Source organism: Serinus canaria, chromosome 20 (assembly GCF_022539315.1).
Source record: "Serinus canaria isolate serCan28SL12 chromosome 20, serCan2020, whole genome shotgun sequence".
In the NCBI taxonomy this organism is placed as follows: domain Eukaryota; kingdom Metazoa; phylum Chordata; class Aves; order Passeriformes; family Fringillidae; genus Serinus; species Serinus canaria.
The window spans coordinates 178,324-192,269 of record NC_066333.1 but is presented as its reverse complement, the minus strand read 5'-3'; the positions used below and the strand labels follow the sequence as shown (position 1 = coordinate 192,269).

The 13,946-nt window shown below is 38.9% G+C and overlaps 1 protein-coding gene across 7 annotated transcripts in view; it reads left to right on the top strand.

Annotated features, from left to right (window-relative positions):
- The window catches only part of RBM39 (RNA binding motif protein 39), a 31,268-nt gene that overhangs the window by 15,296 nt on the left and 2,026 nt on the right, over nucleotides 1-13,946 (top strand). For 4 of the 7 annotated variants that reach the window (XM_018923853.3, XM_050982241.1, XM_018923850.3 and 1 more), the window contains 9 exons: nucleotides 134-251; nucleotides 828-980; nucleotides 1,505-1,642; nucleotides 3,660-3,725; nucleotides 4,717-4,921; nucleotides 5,126-5,203; nucleotides 10,775-10,807; nucleotides 11,840-11,915; nucleotides 12,067-12,172. In XM_018923853.3, the coding sequence (XP_018779398.1) occupies nucleotides 134-251; nucleotides 828-980; nucleotides 1,505-1,642; nucleotides 3,660-3,725; nucleotides 4,717-4,921; nucleotides 5,126-5,203; nucleotides 10,775-10,807; nucleotides 11,840-11,915; nucleotides 12,067-12,172 (973 nt within the window). Of the gene's footprint in view, nucleotides 1-133; nucleotides 252-827; nucleotides 981-1,504; nucleotides 1,643-3,659; nucleotides 3,726-4,716; nucleotides 4,922-5,125; nucleotides 5,204-6,838; nucleotides 7,020-10,774; nucleotides 10,808-11,839; nucleotides 11,916-12,066; nucleotides 12,173-13,946 lie in introns of those variants that run through there. The other 3 variants (XR_001992108.3, XR_001992109.3, XM_050982240.1) reach the window with 3 other exon arrangements.

Genomic DNA, 13,946 nt, shown 5'->3' with positions numbered 1-13,946 from the left:
TTTTTTTTCAATACAGCAGGCATTTTTTTCCTATCAGACTGTGAAGTACTGATTGTTTAGTGTATCATGTGTGGGCCAGAGATGAGTTATCTTAATTCAGTTGATATTTTTAGCTGAACTTTACTCTTTCTAGAGAACCGATTGATAATCTTACCCCTGAAGAGAGGGATGCTCGAACAGTGTTCTGCATGCAGTTGGCTGCAAGAATTCGACCAAGAGACCTGGAAGAATTTTTCTCTACAGTAGGGAAGGTAATTGATAAGGAAGTTAAAATAATTTTAATTTTGCCGCAAGCTGTCCTAGTACGACTTAGTACAGGTTTGGTATTTTTTCAGAATTGTAAGCATGTGGCTTTCTGGAGCTTCCTGTACCTGTGCAAAGAGGGATTAATAATGAACTAATTATTAAAAGCTTTGAACACGAAAATGTAGTTTCTCAGTAATTGCTTGTTCATGTGATGTGAGGCAAAATATGTCGATGCAATTCTCACTCAACTTCTTTCTTCTTTTTTCAGATAGGTCTGTCAGTTATAGTGTCATTAGAAAATTCATGTAACTTCTAAGTTGGAAAAACTTCATTTATTCTATCAACTGTAAGGTTCTGATGTAAAGCATTAGAGTGTTGCAAGTTCTGTCACATACGAAACAGAACAGCTTTAGAGCTAGCTTGCCTTTGGGATACGTTTGTTACAAAAGGTGTATGCTGCTATAGAATTAAAGCTGTTGGTTTGGCAAATAATTCTCAGTGTTAATGTGTCTGAGAAATAGGCAGAATTAGGTTTTTTCCTCTTTTTCTAAAAGTATTTCATCTCTGTTGTTGCCATTCAGGTTCGTGATGTGCGAATGATTTCAGATAGAAATTCCAGACGTTCAAAGGGGATTGCTTATGTTGAATTTGTTGATGTTAGTTCAGTGCCCCTGGCAATAGGACTGACTGGACAGAGAGTCCTGGGTGTACCTATCATAGTACAGGCATCACAGGTAAGGAATTGTAAACCTCATTTTTGTTCATGTAGAGTTATACTTCTTGTATTTTCATGAGAAACTTAATGTTTGAAAATTTGGCTACCACTGAGTGTTTGGAAAACCTTAACAAGGATGATTATTTAAGCTAGTGATAATGGACTTTTGTTTCCCATAGATAACAGGCAAATTAAAGTGATTGAAAGTTGTGTAAAGGTATTAGGAAAATGCAGATCTTAAACAAGTAACAATAAAGAAATTGTTAACAATGTTACGGAAGTGAAGGCTGTATTGTGTATGCTTTCCAGATAATTTCCTAGGTAGAAATCAGAATTTTGCATGAAGTTGTTCAATTTGAAGGCTCTTGGTCATGGTCTTGGGATTTGTAGCTCTTAAGTTCAAGTCTGATGAATAGACTGCAGATCATGCAACAGCTTCTGTATGTTTGGTGAATCTTCTAGTTTAGGTCTGATAGATATTTACTTCTTATGTTGGGGATTTTTTACTGATTTCTTATCAAAGATGAATTTTTGTTTTCTCAGGCAGAGAAAAACAGAGCAGCAGCAATGGCAAATAATCTGCAGAAGGGCAGTGCTGGTCCTATGAGGCTCTATGTGGGATCATTACACTTCAATATAACCGAAGATATGCTTCGAGGAATCTTCGAGCCATTTGGCAGGGTAAACTTTATTTTGGCATGTTGTGTTAGAGTAGTTTATTTAAAAACCTAGCTTAATTGTAGAACCCTAGCAGCGTCTGGAAGTAATTCATCTTCATACTCACAAAACATGTCCTGGTTTAGGACAAATTAGGGGAAATCTCCAAAAGGGAGTCCCCTAAAAAAACAAACCTCCAACCACCCCTCCCCCAATACCGGGTTCGGGAAGGAATTCCTTGGAGGAGCAAAGTGGAAAATAAAACCTATTTAATGACAAGTAACAAAGGAACACTCCCCAACACAAGAAAAGAAAAAAAAAAAACAGGCAGTGCTGTGGAGGGTGCTGAGCTTCTCTCGCAGACTCCGGGGGGTCCTGGACGTCCCAGGTCAGGTCCGGAGCCGGTACAGTATCTTCAGGGGAGGGTAAGAAAGAGGGAACGAAAGAAAAGGAGGGAAAAAAAAAAAAGAACAGCGCAGAAAGCAAGCAAGCAATGCCAGCAAGCAAGCAGCCAAAAGCAAAAAAAAAAAAACCAAGGTGCCGGGTCACCCTCACCCCCTCCCTCGGCAAGATGGGGGAGGGGGGGGGGCGGGGTGGGAAGAGAAAGGCGCAGATGCCAGACACAACACACGATATTGGGATAAAGGCTGTCACCCCACGACAAAACACTTGTAGCTTTCTTTCACTGCTGTGCCCGTGCATCCACAGGTCTTAGGTATGTGCATAGTGTTGGAGAGCAGATGAGAACTTAGATTTGTGATGGTATCCAGTGAATTTGAATAGCAGGTCTTAGAAAGTTTAGAATTCAGTGAATACCTGAAATTAAGGAGCAGGGGGAAAAAACCCTTGAGACCAGCCAAATTGTATCTTTCCCTTTCAGGATTGTGAATGGGAACCCCATTTCACGGGTTAAAGCATAAAAATCAGAACTGGGGCAGAGGTCTATGGTTTGTCATCTATTTCTGATGACTTTTTGCTGCAGCTTTGGTTGATGTTAAGACCATAAATTAGCAGTGTGTTCTATACACTCTGAGGTGGGCCCATTCTTACTCCAGAACATTGAGCAGCAGGTGCAGCATGGTAGTAAGTTTATGTGGAGAGAATTATGGAAGCATGGAGATAAAACCTGAAGTTTCCTGTAGTGTTGCAATATGTTAGCCCTACTGTGCTAAGGTACTGGTGTATACATCATTTACATAGGGGAAAAGTTAGATATTCAGTATACTTCTTAATGGGTAAAAAGAAGTCTGTTAATATTTGAGGTTTTTGCCTACTGTGTTTGGGTATAAACTCTGCCTCATATATATGTAGTATATGCTTTTCTCATGCCTTATTCAGACTCCGTATGCCTATCCCTTTAAATCTCTTGCACAAAACCCTAGGAAATTGCTACAATTGATTAAATTTTAATGTAGCTGGCTGCTCTTCTGGTGGTTTGGGGATTTTTTCTACCATCGAGGTCTGGCAGTAGGATTAAGGTAGTTTAGGAGGCTTTTATGGAGACCTGTGAAGACCTCTGCTTCTTCTGTATACTCCAGTTCTTCCCAATGCTACTTTATGGCTAATTGATAACTCAGCAATGTGTTTTAAATTCAGTAACTGTAAACTTCTAGGAGTTTCCATGTACCAATAGTTAGTAAAATATACAGCTTTTTCTTAAAGAATTTCAATCAGGCATACTGTTTTTCTTAATTTGTAAAACAGAGTTTCTGAGCATATGAAGTGCCATGATCAGTGTGTTTCAGTTACGATCTGATCATGTCTGTGTGCTTCTTAGTCTGCTAGAATTCTGCATCAAGCCTTTACCTGTAGATGAGCTGAAAACCCTTATATTTACTTGCTTCTCTTACTATCCAAGTACCTATTTAGCTGTCTGTGTACTATTTTTAAAATGAGGAAGGAATGAGAAACTAATTAAAAAAATGTAATAGTTTCGCATTCATGTATGTATGTTTGACAGGGCTGTTATCATGTTGTGTTCTGGTATCTTGGAGTTGGCTCCAAAATGTCTGTTAATAAATAGCTTTATTCTTATCTCTAGATTGAAAGTATTCAGCTCATGATGGACAGTGAAACTGGACGCTCAAAAGGATATGGATTTATTACGGTATGACTAGAATTACCAGGTTTCTAAGATGATACATGATTTGTAACCTTCCTATGTAGGAGTATATCTCTATATGTGAACCTTCCTGTGTATATCTGTGTGGTTATATAGTAGCAATCTAAACATAATAAACTAAGCATAATCTAAATTTGGTACATAGGCATAGGGGTACTAAATAGCTGCTCGATAACTATATATAAATTTCAGAAGCGCCATGTTGCAGAATGCATCACTCGCTTTTTTCTTTGTCTCTGATGGTTGTCTGTGTATTGAGAATGAGCAGTGAATATGTTTAGATGGGAATAAGTCAGTGCCTGCAAAAGCAAATGCTGTCTTCTGCAGGCAAGACGCTAGTAAAGACTGGTGTTTTTTATAGCTGAAAATAATTTAATTTGAGCTTTTTAGGAGAAATAATAGGGGCGGCAACCTTCAGTTAAAAACATCTTTCCTCTTTACCCTCAGGTACACAGTTTTGTGAACTTGAGTTTCTTAACTGACCTGGCAATTTGTCATGAGGAAAAAAGTCTCGGCTGGGACCTCTGGCATGTGGACAAAATGAAACCAAACTTATTATATAGTTCATACTTGATGGTTTTAACACTGATAAAATGCTTGTGTGTTTATTTTGATGTTTTGCAGCATAAAGCAGAATATCTGTTATGAATAACCTGTAAATACCATGGCAGTTGTAAGGTTGCAAAGGAATTGATTGTCACTCTTGAAAGAGAGCCACAGCCATGACTTCTGTTGATTGCAGTATCTACTTGCTATAACTTCAACAATATATTTAAATATATAGTACCTAACTATGAGAGTAAATACCAAAATATGCGTGTGTTTGGTTTAAATGAAAAATTCTGACCATGTGTATATTAGCTTGTTGCTATTACCTTAGAGTTTCTTCTGTTTGCCTAGTTGTGGATATTATATATAGTAGAAGTGTTGCCCCTGTTGGCAAGTATTACTGAATTAGTGTTTTTCCAAACCACAGTTCTCAGACTCTGAGTGTGCCAAAAAGGCCCTGGAACAACTCAATGGATTTGAGCTGGCTGGAAGGCCAATGAAAGTTGGACATGTTACTGAGCGTACTGATGCTTCCAGTGCTAGCTCATTTTTGGACAGTGATGAGTTGGAACGGACTGGAATTGATTTGGGAACAACTGGTCGCCTTCAATTGATGGCAAGACTTGCAGAAGGTGTGTGCAATGTTGGATAACAAGTGAGTGAAGAAGTTTGCAGAATTTGAATTAAAACACTCCACAGAACTGTTTGGATAAATGAAAGAAACATTTAAATGTGTGGTATTTTTTTCTTTTGACAACAGGGATATTTCTGATGCTTCTGTTACTGCTAGCTGAATGAAAGGGCTTGCTCCAAGGTCTCTCTGTGTTCTGTTCCAGGTACTGGTTTGCAGATTCCTCCAGCTGCACAGCAGGCTCTGCAGATGAGCGGATCTTTGGCCTTTGGAGCTGTGACAGGTAAGAAATGATTACCTATGTATATTTTTTAAAAATTACTTTATAAATTTGAGACAGGAGGTATTTAACTATGTTTTTTGGTCTTTTAAATTGAAAATGCATTTTGGTCTTTTAAAATGAGGTATTGCAGCATGTTTTACAAACTGTAAAACACTGCAAAATCATAAGCAAATAACAAATGACAGTATATCAAAATTTGGATGGGTGTGATTCACTTTGCATATTTTTCCAAATTTGCTGATTTTTACCCCAAACTTTCCTCTCTTCACTCTTCTCTGTGCTTGTGGGGATTTTTATGTTCTACTGCAGTATACGTGTTGACTGTTAAAAATGGCAGGCTCAGAATTAGAAGGGGATTGACCCCTGTAGAAAAACCAGAGTTGTATGAGGGCCAGGAACGTTATTAGGACTTCATGGGGAACACATCATAAAGATGGCAGCAGCGTTTTTTCCAGCGTATATGCTCGTGAGGAAAGACATTTCATGTCAGGGAATGTGTGTGTTGCTTGGATTTGGCTATAGTTGTATGTGTGTTCTGCAGGTGGGTATGCTGGAATGAGGCTGAGGGATGTCATTGCTGCTGCTTATTAGTTCATAGCTGGTCTGAAAAACAAGCTATTAATGGGGTCTTCAGAACTAGAGCAGGGAGTAACCTCCCTGAATGTTTTGTGGGGGGTTTTTTTTGTGGTTTTTTTGTGTTTTTTTTTTTTTTTGTTCGTTTGTTTGTTTGGTTTTTTGCTACTTTTGGGTAATACTATGAACAAGGGATACGAAACTGTCATAACAGTAGAATGGACCTAAATGTCACAAATAACCAGATGCTGGAATGTGTGGGACATGTCAGGAAAGTAGCAAAGAAAAGGTAGCATTGTTGTTTGCCTTCTGGCAGAGCTTGTGATGGAAATGATTCAGGCTTAATAAGATAGGTCTGAATCATGTTACGGAAGGTCAGGTGCAGTCTTAAGAAGAGCATACATATGAAGCTGTAGACAGTTGCTAAAAGAATATAATAGAGTTGTTCTACAGATGTGCCCTTGGAAGGAAAAGGAGCTGGCCAGTGACAGAAAAATGTCAGTTGCCTGTTTGAGAAGGATGAAAAAATACAGTAGTGAGGAAAAAGTGTGACTAGTCCAGAAAGAGAAGGAAAGCTAACCACTGCTGAAGTTAGATCAACATTTATGCAGGTTATAAAGTGGTGTGGCAGTCTCATGTAAAAACATGTCAGCAATTAGAAATGAGAATAGTGTTTTTAAAAAAATAGCATTCCTTTTCTTGCATTTGAAACAAGGTCAAAAAAAATCCAAGCTCCCTAAATCAAGAACATGGCCAAAAATGTCTGACACAGCTGAATGGTTCAGGTAGTATGGAATCAGCATGAGAAGACACGGCTGCGGAGAAATAAATGATTAGGCTGAATACAGGTGTTAGAAGAAGATGCATGTTTAGCAACTGTGGAAATAAAGGTGGTTAGGGGTAGCATTGTTCATTCCACTTATATTGTACAAAAGGAATGATGCGGACATGTGCAACTTAAGTAACTTTGGAAAAAAATAAAGCTTTTTGCTGCCATAGAGTCATGAGCTATCCCCAAAGTGAGATTTGGTTATGGATTAAAGATCTCTTTACTCTTGTTAGAGAAAATAACTACCAGGAATTATGTCATTGTGGGAGACTTTAACTTCCCCGATACAGATTGGAGAAGAATTGCTAGTAATAATGGTGGGGCCCAGATATTCCTGGATGTGATATCCGACAAATTTCTTCATCAAACACTCACTGACTCATGAAGAGGGGATGCTATTTTAAACTCAATTTGGTAAGTAATGAAGATGTTATGGATGAGAATAGAAATGACCATTGACTTGAGGGATCATAAGTTGCTCACATTTAAATGGAAGGATACACAAACTGGTCTAACTGATGGTTGAAGAAACAAGGCAATTAAGTCATGTGGTCTGAGCAGTTTGGGTGTTTGAACAGGCAGGATGTGAAAAGTTTCTTCTGTTTCACATTGCTAATGCTGTATTAGATCTGTATTCTACAGAAAGAAGAAAAAGTTCTGTTAGTGTGGGCTCCACACTAAACCTGGGTGATCAGCTACCACAAAAGAAACAAGGAATGACCCCACAGCCAATGAAGAATAGGAAAAATGACTGATAATGAAACAAGATTTTTAGTTTAGGAAACAGATAAAAAAATAATTGTGTGCCAACAGTCAGATTGAGTTAGACATTGTTAAAGTCATGAAAGCAATAGATGAAGGTTAATCAGGTCTTGAAGAAAAAAAGAAAAAACAGGAAGTGGGACGCAGTTGAATGAAAAACTACTCCCAAGATGTTTCTATGTATTTAGTTGCCTCAGCTTGTAGTGGGGATACTGGTCATAAAGTTTAGAATTTGAGGAAGGTAAGCTAGGAATATGTAGTTCAAAAATAAAAAAGGAAAATTACTCCAAAGGTAGAAAAAAAGCTAAAAGAGGCTAATGTATGCAGTTCAGAGGAGTAGAAGTCCCATAGAAGGAGGATGGAATACATGTATGAAACATGAGTTCTCATCTCTGATATTGTCGATAAACATTTTAAGTCCATGATATGGTACAGAGCTGAAACATGTGACTCTAAATTTCACTTGAAGTACACTTGAAGGAAGAGGAATGTGGTCTGGCCAGATTCTGGTCCCGTTACTGAGCAGACTTTGCTCCTTCAGAAGTCATACTAAAGAAGGATAAACTGGAGAATATTTTGAAAGTATAGCATACCATCAGAAACTGTATTTAAAGACCAACAGTCATTGGTAAGATTGCCTTTCCTTGTCAGAGGAGGAGCAGCTTCTTGCTGATCTTTAGACTTCTGTCATTTGGAGAAGTGGATAATAAACTGGAGAAGTGAATAATATAGGAAGTACAGGGTGTGTCAGGAACCTGGCTCAGAGAAAGAAGGATTTTTTTACAGGTGAAACTTGGGAAAGTTGGAGGCTGTTGTTAAAGCCAAAGTTCAGATGTTGGGCTGGTCTTGTGTAATATTTACATGAATGAAAATGGTCAGCAGTAGAAGTGAGGTGAATAAATGCGTAGGTGCTGTGAATAAGAAATTCTTGGGGTGTTCTGTATTGTTCACCTCTTCAGGGTTATATCAAATTCCACTCTCATAGTCTGGGAGCTTAGCAATAGAAGAATGGCCAGGGAGGAGGAGAATATCTAAATGCTTCAGTTTATCAGTGCCAAAACATGGCCTGGCAGCTTGATACATTGTTAAAATATTAGCTGTGTTTCTAGAGGCAAGTAGGCCTGAGCATCTGAGGTGTAATACATACATCTGCAAACACTTCTGATAATCCATGTTCAAGAGGGAGTCAATCAAACTAAAGTAGAGAAGGTAAAGAATTAGTTTTAGGGGACACCTGAGAATTTGGCCATCCAGCAGGAAAAAGAATTTGAAGCTGAAGAGTTGTCAGTGAGTAGTCCCTGTTCTCTTTCTGAACATAGGAAATTTAAAATAGCCTATAGAACATTTTTCTAATGTTTTGTGGGACAAAGCATTCCTTACATGTAGAAGGAGCTATCTTTTTATGGAAAAAATTGATATGGTGTGCTGCAAAAGAGAAGGAGATACTATTATCATCCTGGACCTCTGTTTGGTCTCTGTTCTAAGTAATGACTCAAGACGCTGGACAATGTTTGGCAGGCTTTGGCCTATTCAAAGCCATCTGGATTTCAAAATAAACTTTTTATTTTATGACACAAATTCTTTGATAGATATGTGTGTATTTCTGCTTTCTCTGTACGCTAAACATGTACTCCCATTGTGCTAAACTTGCTGTCCTTAGAGGTGTTACATAAGAACATACTGAAAAAGCTACTTTGATCTGAATTAGTCAGATGTATTAGTTTTAGTTTCTGCATACTATTTAAAACTACATGTAGGGAAGCATGAGTTGAGAATATAGAGTGACAGTTAATTTCTTAATTCTGAGTGATTTCAGAAGTGAGAGGATAGGACTGTTCTTCAGTCATGAGCAACAAGAGAATCCAGTTAGTTGATAAAAGATCTGGTGAGCAGCAGGTTATGTTTCAAACATGGTAAATAATTAACCTGTGAAACTGTTGCACAAGACAGTGGTAGCTGACTTTGCTGTGTTTAGAACAGATACTTGGCTGTGGACAGAATTTTTGTTGATGACATGTGCAGGTTTACTGGGTTAGGTGCAGGAATTCTGGAGCATTTGGTTGTAGAGCCTCAGGCTGACCCACATAGACAAGTTCTGCTGGACATCATGGATTGGAATTGCAGCAGGAAAAGTGTCTATCCACATCTAAATTGGGAGTTCAGATATTTGCTGATCTCTTTAAAACGCCTTTGTTTTCAAAAGAATGTGAGTATTAATTTACTAGGTAATTAGTTACCGATTTGGCCAAGACCATGCAGTTTCTGCAGAGAATAGAGGCTAAGGCAGCCTTTGCTATTGTGATACTTCTCATGCTATTGAAGTGAGGACTTTGTGGGTTCAGATCTGCATGGAAAACATGCCAAATATGGCCAGCTCTTTTTACAACTCAGCCTTCAGAGCTTACTCCTTCCAGCCCTTTCTTTTCAGTATGGTTCCTGGTATGTGTTCTTTGCAAAATGCTTGGAAAGGCACATGAGGAAAATCTAGAGAAAAACATTTATTTCTGTTGGCTCTTCAGTGTCATGGAGGAGGTTTTATTAGAAAGGGGAAAAGTATGTTGATACCTGGTGCCTTCAGGTATTTCCAGGTAAGCTTGGAAGCTTACTTGGTGCTCATCGCTTTGCTACTCTCTAAATGAGTGAATTAAGGCAATTGTTTGCTTCAGTTTTCTCACCTAGTGTCTGTTAAATGGAACCGTGATTGAAGGGGCTTATACTTACAGTGCTTGAATTCTGAAATTTTCTGTTAGTTCAAAGATGTGACTTGGAAATGGCTACATTTGTTTGTTCCCATCCCTTTGGATTAGGACAAGTGTATGTTAAACAAGTAAATAATGTTTTCTAGGCAAATTACATGTTCTGAACACTGGAAAATGTTTTGAATTTGAAAAAATAATACAGTTACTTGTATCATTATGCCATGTATAAGAATAGCAGACAAAATATTGCCTTATTCTACTTGAAATTTGATAACTGCTTTAAGAATGCTTGGAAAGCTGTGTGCTTATAACTGCTTCCTGGTAGTAAAGATGTTGGTGCTGACATACAACTCTCATGCATGTCAGAATTGCTGTAATTATTTTCTCATGGAGTAAAACATGTCTTGTAAACACCTCAATCACAGCAAAAGCAAGTTTGGAGGGATACATTGAATTAAAGGTACACAGTCATTTCTGTCCTTTTAAGGTATTGTATCTCTTCAAAATGCTTTGTTGTCACACAATCTGTCAAGTACAGAACATTCTCATAGATAAGCTGAAATTAGTGAAACTACTCACAACTAGAGAGGAACAGTGATACTGGAATAAGCTCTTAACCACAAATACAAGCTGAACAACATGGCTGGCAGGTGATGATACAGTGATGCTAGCAAGCATACTAATTAACTTCTCTGTATTTTTCTTTAGATTTACAAACGAGACTGTCCCAGCAGAATGAAGGTAAACTAGCATTTGTTATGACTTGTAATTAGTAGATTTTATTTCAGGTGTCTCTAGGGGAAATTCTTCTGGTATAGGGTTTGCCCACACCTGAGAAATTGTTCTCTTAGTTGTGTAGTTGTCTGTGGGGAATCATGCTGTGATTGATTTTTTTTTTTTTTGACTGAAAATTCTTGGTAGCATTTTCTCCAGTGTTGGTAGCATTCCCCAGCCATATCCTAGTCCCAGAAAATGTGTGGACTGGTATTTGTGGTTGGGTAGTGGTGTTCTCCCTGCCTTAAAGGGGTTATTTGAGAATCAGAAGTTTGGGTTTATTGTCTCTTGAGTTGCTTCTTATCTGACTGCACAACCCTTAATGTCTGAATTATATGGGGAAGGCAGCTGTTATTGCAGCTCCATTCACTGAAGCCTGAAGCCTGTGGAAGGGCAGCCTGTGGGACAGTGTTTAATGTAATGTACTGGCATGATGAGCAGCAATAAATGACAAGTAATAATTTCACTGTTACAGGGAGAGAGCAATTTCAGGTGTCAAATGTTTCCTTCAATCTGCATTTTCAAGTGATGAAAGTGCAGGTACACTTCTGATGCATAATTCAACATGCTTAAAGTAGGTTTTAAGAATTCCCCAAGACTGTCTTTGCTTTGCTGTCCAGTCAGCTGGGATGTTGCTGTCCTGAGCTGCTGCTGGGCTTCTGTGAATAGCAAAACATTAAAGGTGCTGCTGACATACAACTCAGGCAGAGATTTTAGATGCAGATGCATGCCTTTTAATGTTCAAATGGAAAATCTGTCAAAATCAATGTACACAATTATATTTTCACTTTTCAGGTTCAACTGTAACTCATAATGTGCTGGGTTTTGTATTGATCAGTTTAAATATATCTATCATCAGTAGTGTCTGGTTCTAAATTTTGCTTTCCTGCCTTCAACTTCTGTTTAGTTAGACCTGTTTCTATTGTGCTGAATAAATTAGAGCCATGCATAGCAGGTTCTTAGATATGCTAATGGAGTTTTTTTTTTCTGTTACAACAGTTCTGGCTGCAGCTGCTTCCGTACAACCACTTGCAACACAGTGCTTCCAGCTTTCCAACATGTTTAATCCTCAAACGTAAGTGATTTATCATTGTCTGTTTAGCATTTGTCAATGACTTTAATGTGTAAGAAAGAAATCAGAATATTGCAGGAGTGTGTTTAATGGGTTTTGTGGGTGGATTTTGTGTGAATGATATCTCTGCCCTGTTTTTCCTTCCCCTGTACAGTGAAGAAGAAGCTGGGTGGGACACTGAAATTAAAGATGATGTGATTGAGGAATGTAACAAACATGGAGGAGTTATCCACATCTATGTTGACAAAAACTCAGCTCAGGTATGCCTGCTTCCAGGGGGGACAACACTGAGCAGATGTTAAAAGCTCTGTTGCTCTCTTGTCTAGGGGGAGCATTACAAATATGAGGCTTTTCCTAAACTGTACCTAAATGTCTTAGTTTGTGCAGAATGTAGGTGGTTCCCTCCTATTGTGAATCATTGTGTATAACTTGGATGACCAGCTTTCTGGTGCTGCTCTTACAGGTTTACCCAGCTGAAGTTGCTGTAGAAGAACAGTGACCAGTTCAGGCATTTGGCATTTCCCTTAAGCTGTGCCTTTCCCCCAAGTCAGGGACTTCAGGTTCCTCTTTCTAGAGCACAGGCTTCAGTACAAAAGGGCCCTTCCTCCAACAGAATTACAGCGTAAGGTAAATGTGTGCCTCATCCCATGCTTAGAAACAGTTGTGGTCGCTCATGACATGAAGGCCTTGCAGTGGGCAGTCTGAGGGCCTGGAGTTAGAATAGGGAAGAGAAAGACTGCTGCTGCTGACCAAATGCCAGATTAATGCCTGCATCTTAAACTGGTGAATATATTTTTCTTCTGACTTCACCTTGTTTACATAAACCCCAGATTCTTCCCTGTATTTCAGCTCTTAGACTGTATAAACACTGAAAGGTCTGTAAATAGGTTAACTCTCTGAAACCCATTTTTTAAAGAATTCACAGCCCAAACAAAAGTTCAGTTTTCAGATGGTTTCACAGTTGGGTTAATTTCTATCAGATTCTAAAAGTGCCATCTTGTGTTCCATGCTAAGGTATAAGGCTGAAACCCATGTTCCTGTTGGTGTGCTTAGGTGTGATTGTTCTGCCCTGGTGATCCACTTAGCACTCAGCCATTGCTGTCTTGTGCAGTTTCCCCAATATCACCTAAAACCCTTTCTTGTGGGTTACAGAGAGGTTAGATAAGAGCTGCAGTCTAGCACAAAAAACAAATGTGCTGCCTTAGCTAGCATCTTGTAATCTTCAAGATCACACCTGTGGTCTTGGACCATTGGACTGATCAGAGGCAGAAACCTTCCCCATAATGTGTTTGCTATTTAGAGAAAATGAAGTGTTCTTTGACAGAAAGAAATCCAAAATAACCAACAGCCCATAACACTTCCCACCTCCAAAAAACCCTCCCAACAACTAAACACAAAAAAATCACTGCACCACCCCCCAAAACTACACCAGCCCTCAAGACACCTCACATAGGTTCTAAGCCCATGGAGCTGCAAAATCTGTTTCACATAAGCAGGTGGTTTTAAAAGAAGAAATTGCAGCATACTAAGTAATGAGTTAATGTTTCATAAAAAATGAAATCTGTTTTGTCATAGAAGCACAGCAGTGATACAGATATAAAATATCCACCGATAGAGTTTCCATTGTACCATTCTGTTTTCCAGGCTTAGATTCTGGGGACCTTCAGGGCTCTGTCCCAGACTTCTGTGCTGAGGGCTGTCAGGGGTTGGCTTACGAGGGTGTGATTGGTTGTGGATTAAACAGTTGCAGTCCCAGCTGAGTTCCTGGCTCATGTACCACATCTGTGTGTTCTGCTGGGTGTTAAGGAAAACCACAGCTTTGTGTTCCTGCACCTCATTTGGGCATTTAAGCAGTTTAGGTGCCTTTACATGGGGAGGCTGAGAGCAGAGCTCTGTATTTTAATTGATTCCTTGGTGCCTTAAACACCAGCCTCTAAGCTCAGGTTTGCCCCATGAGAAAGGAATTACTTAAATTGCAGTGGGAAGAGTTAATACCGGCTGACTAAAGCTGCTAAGGAAAGGCTGAAGTCTATT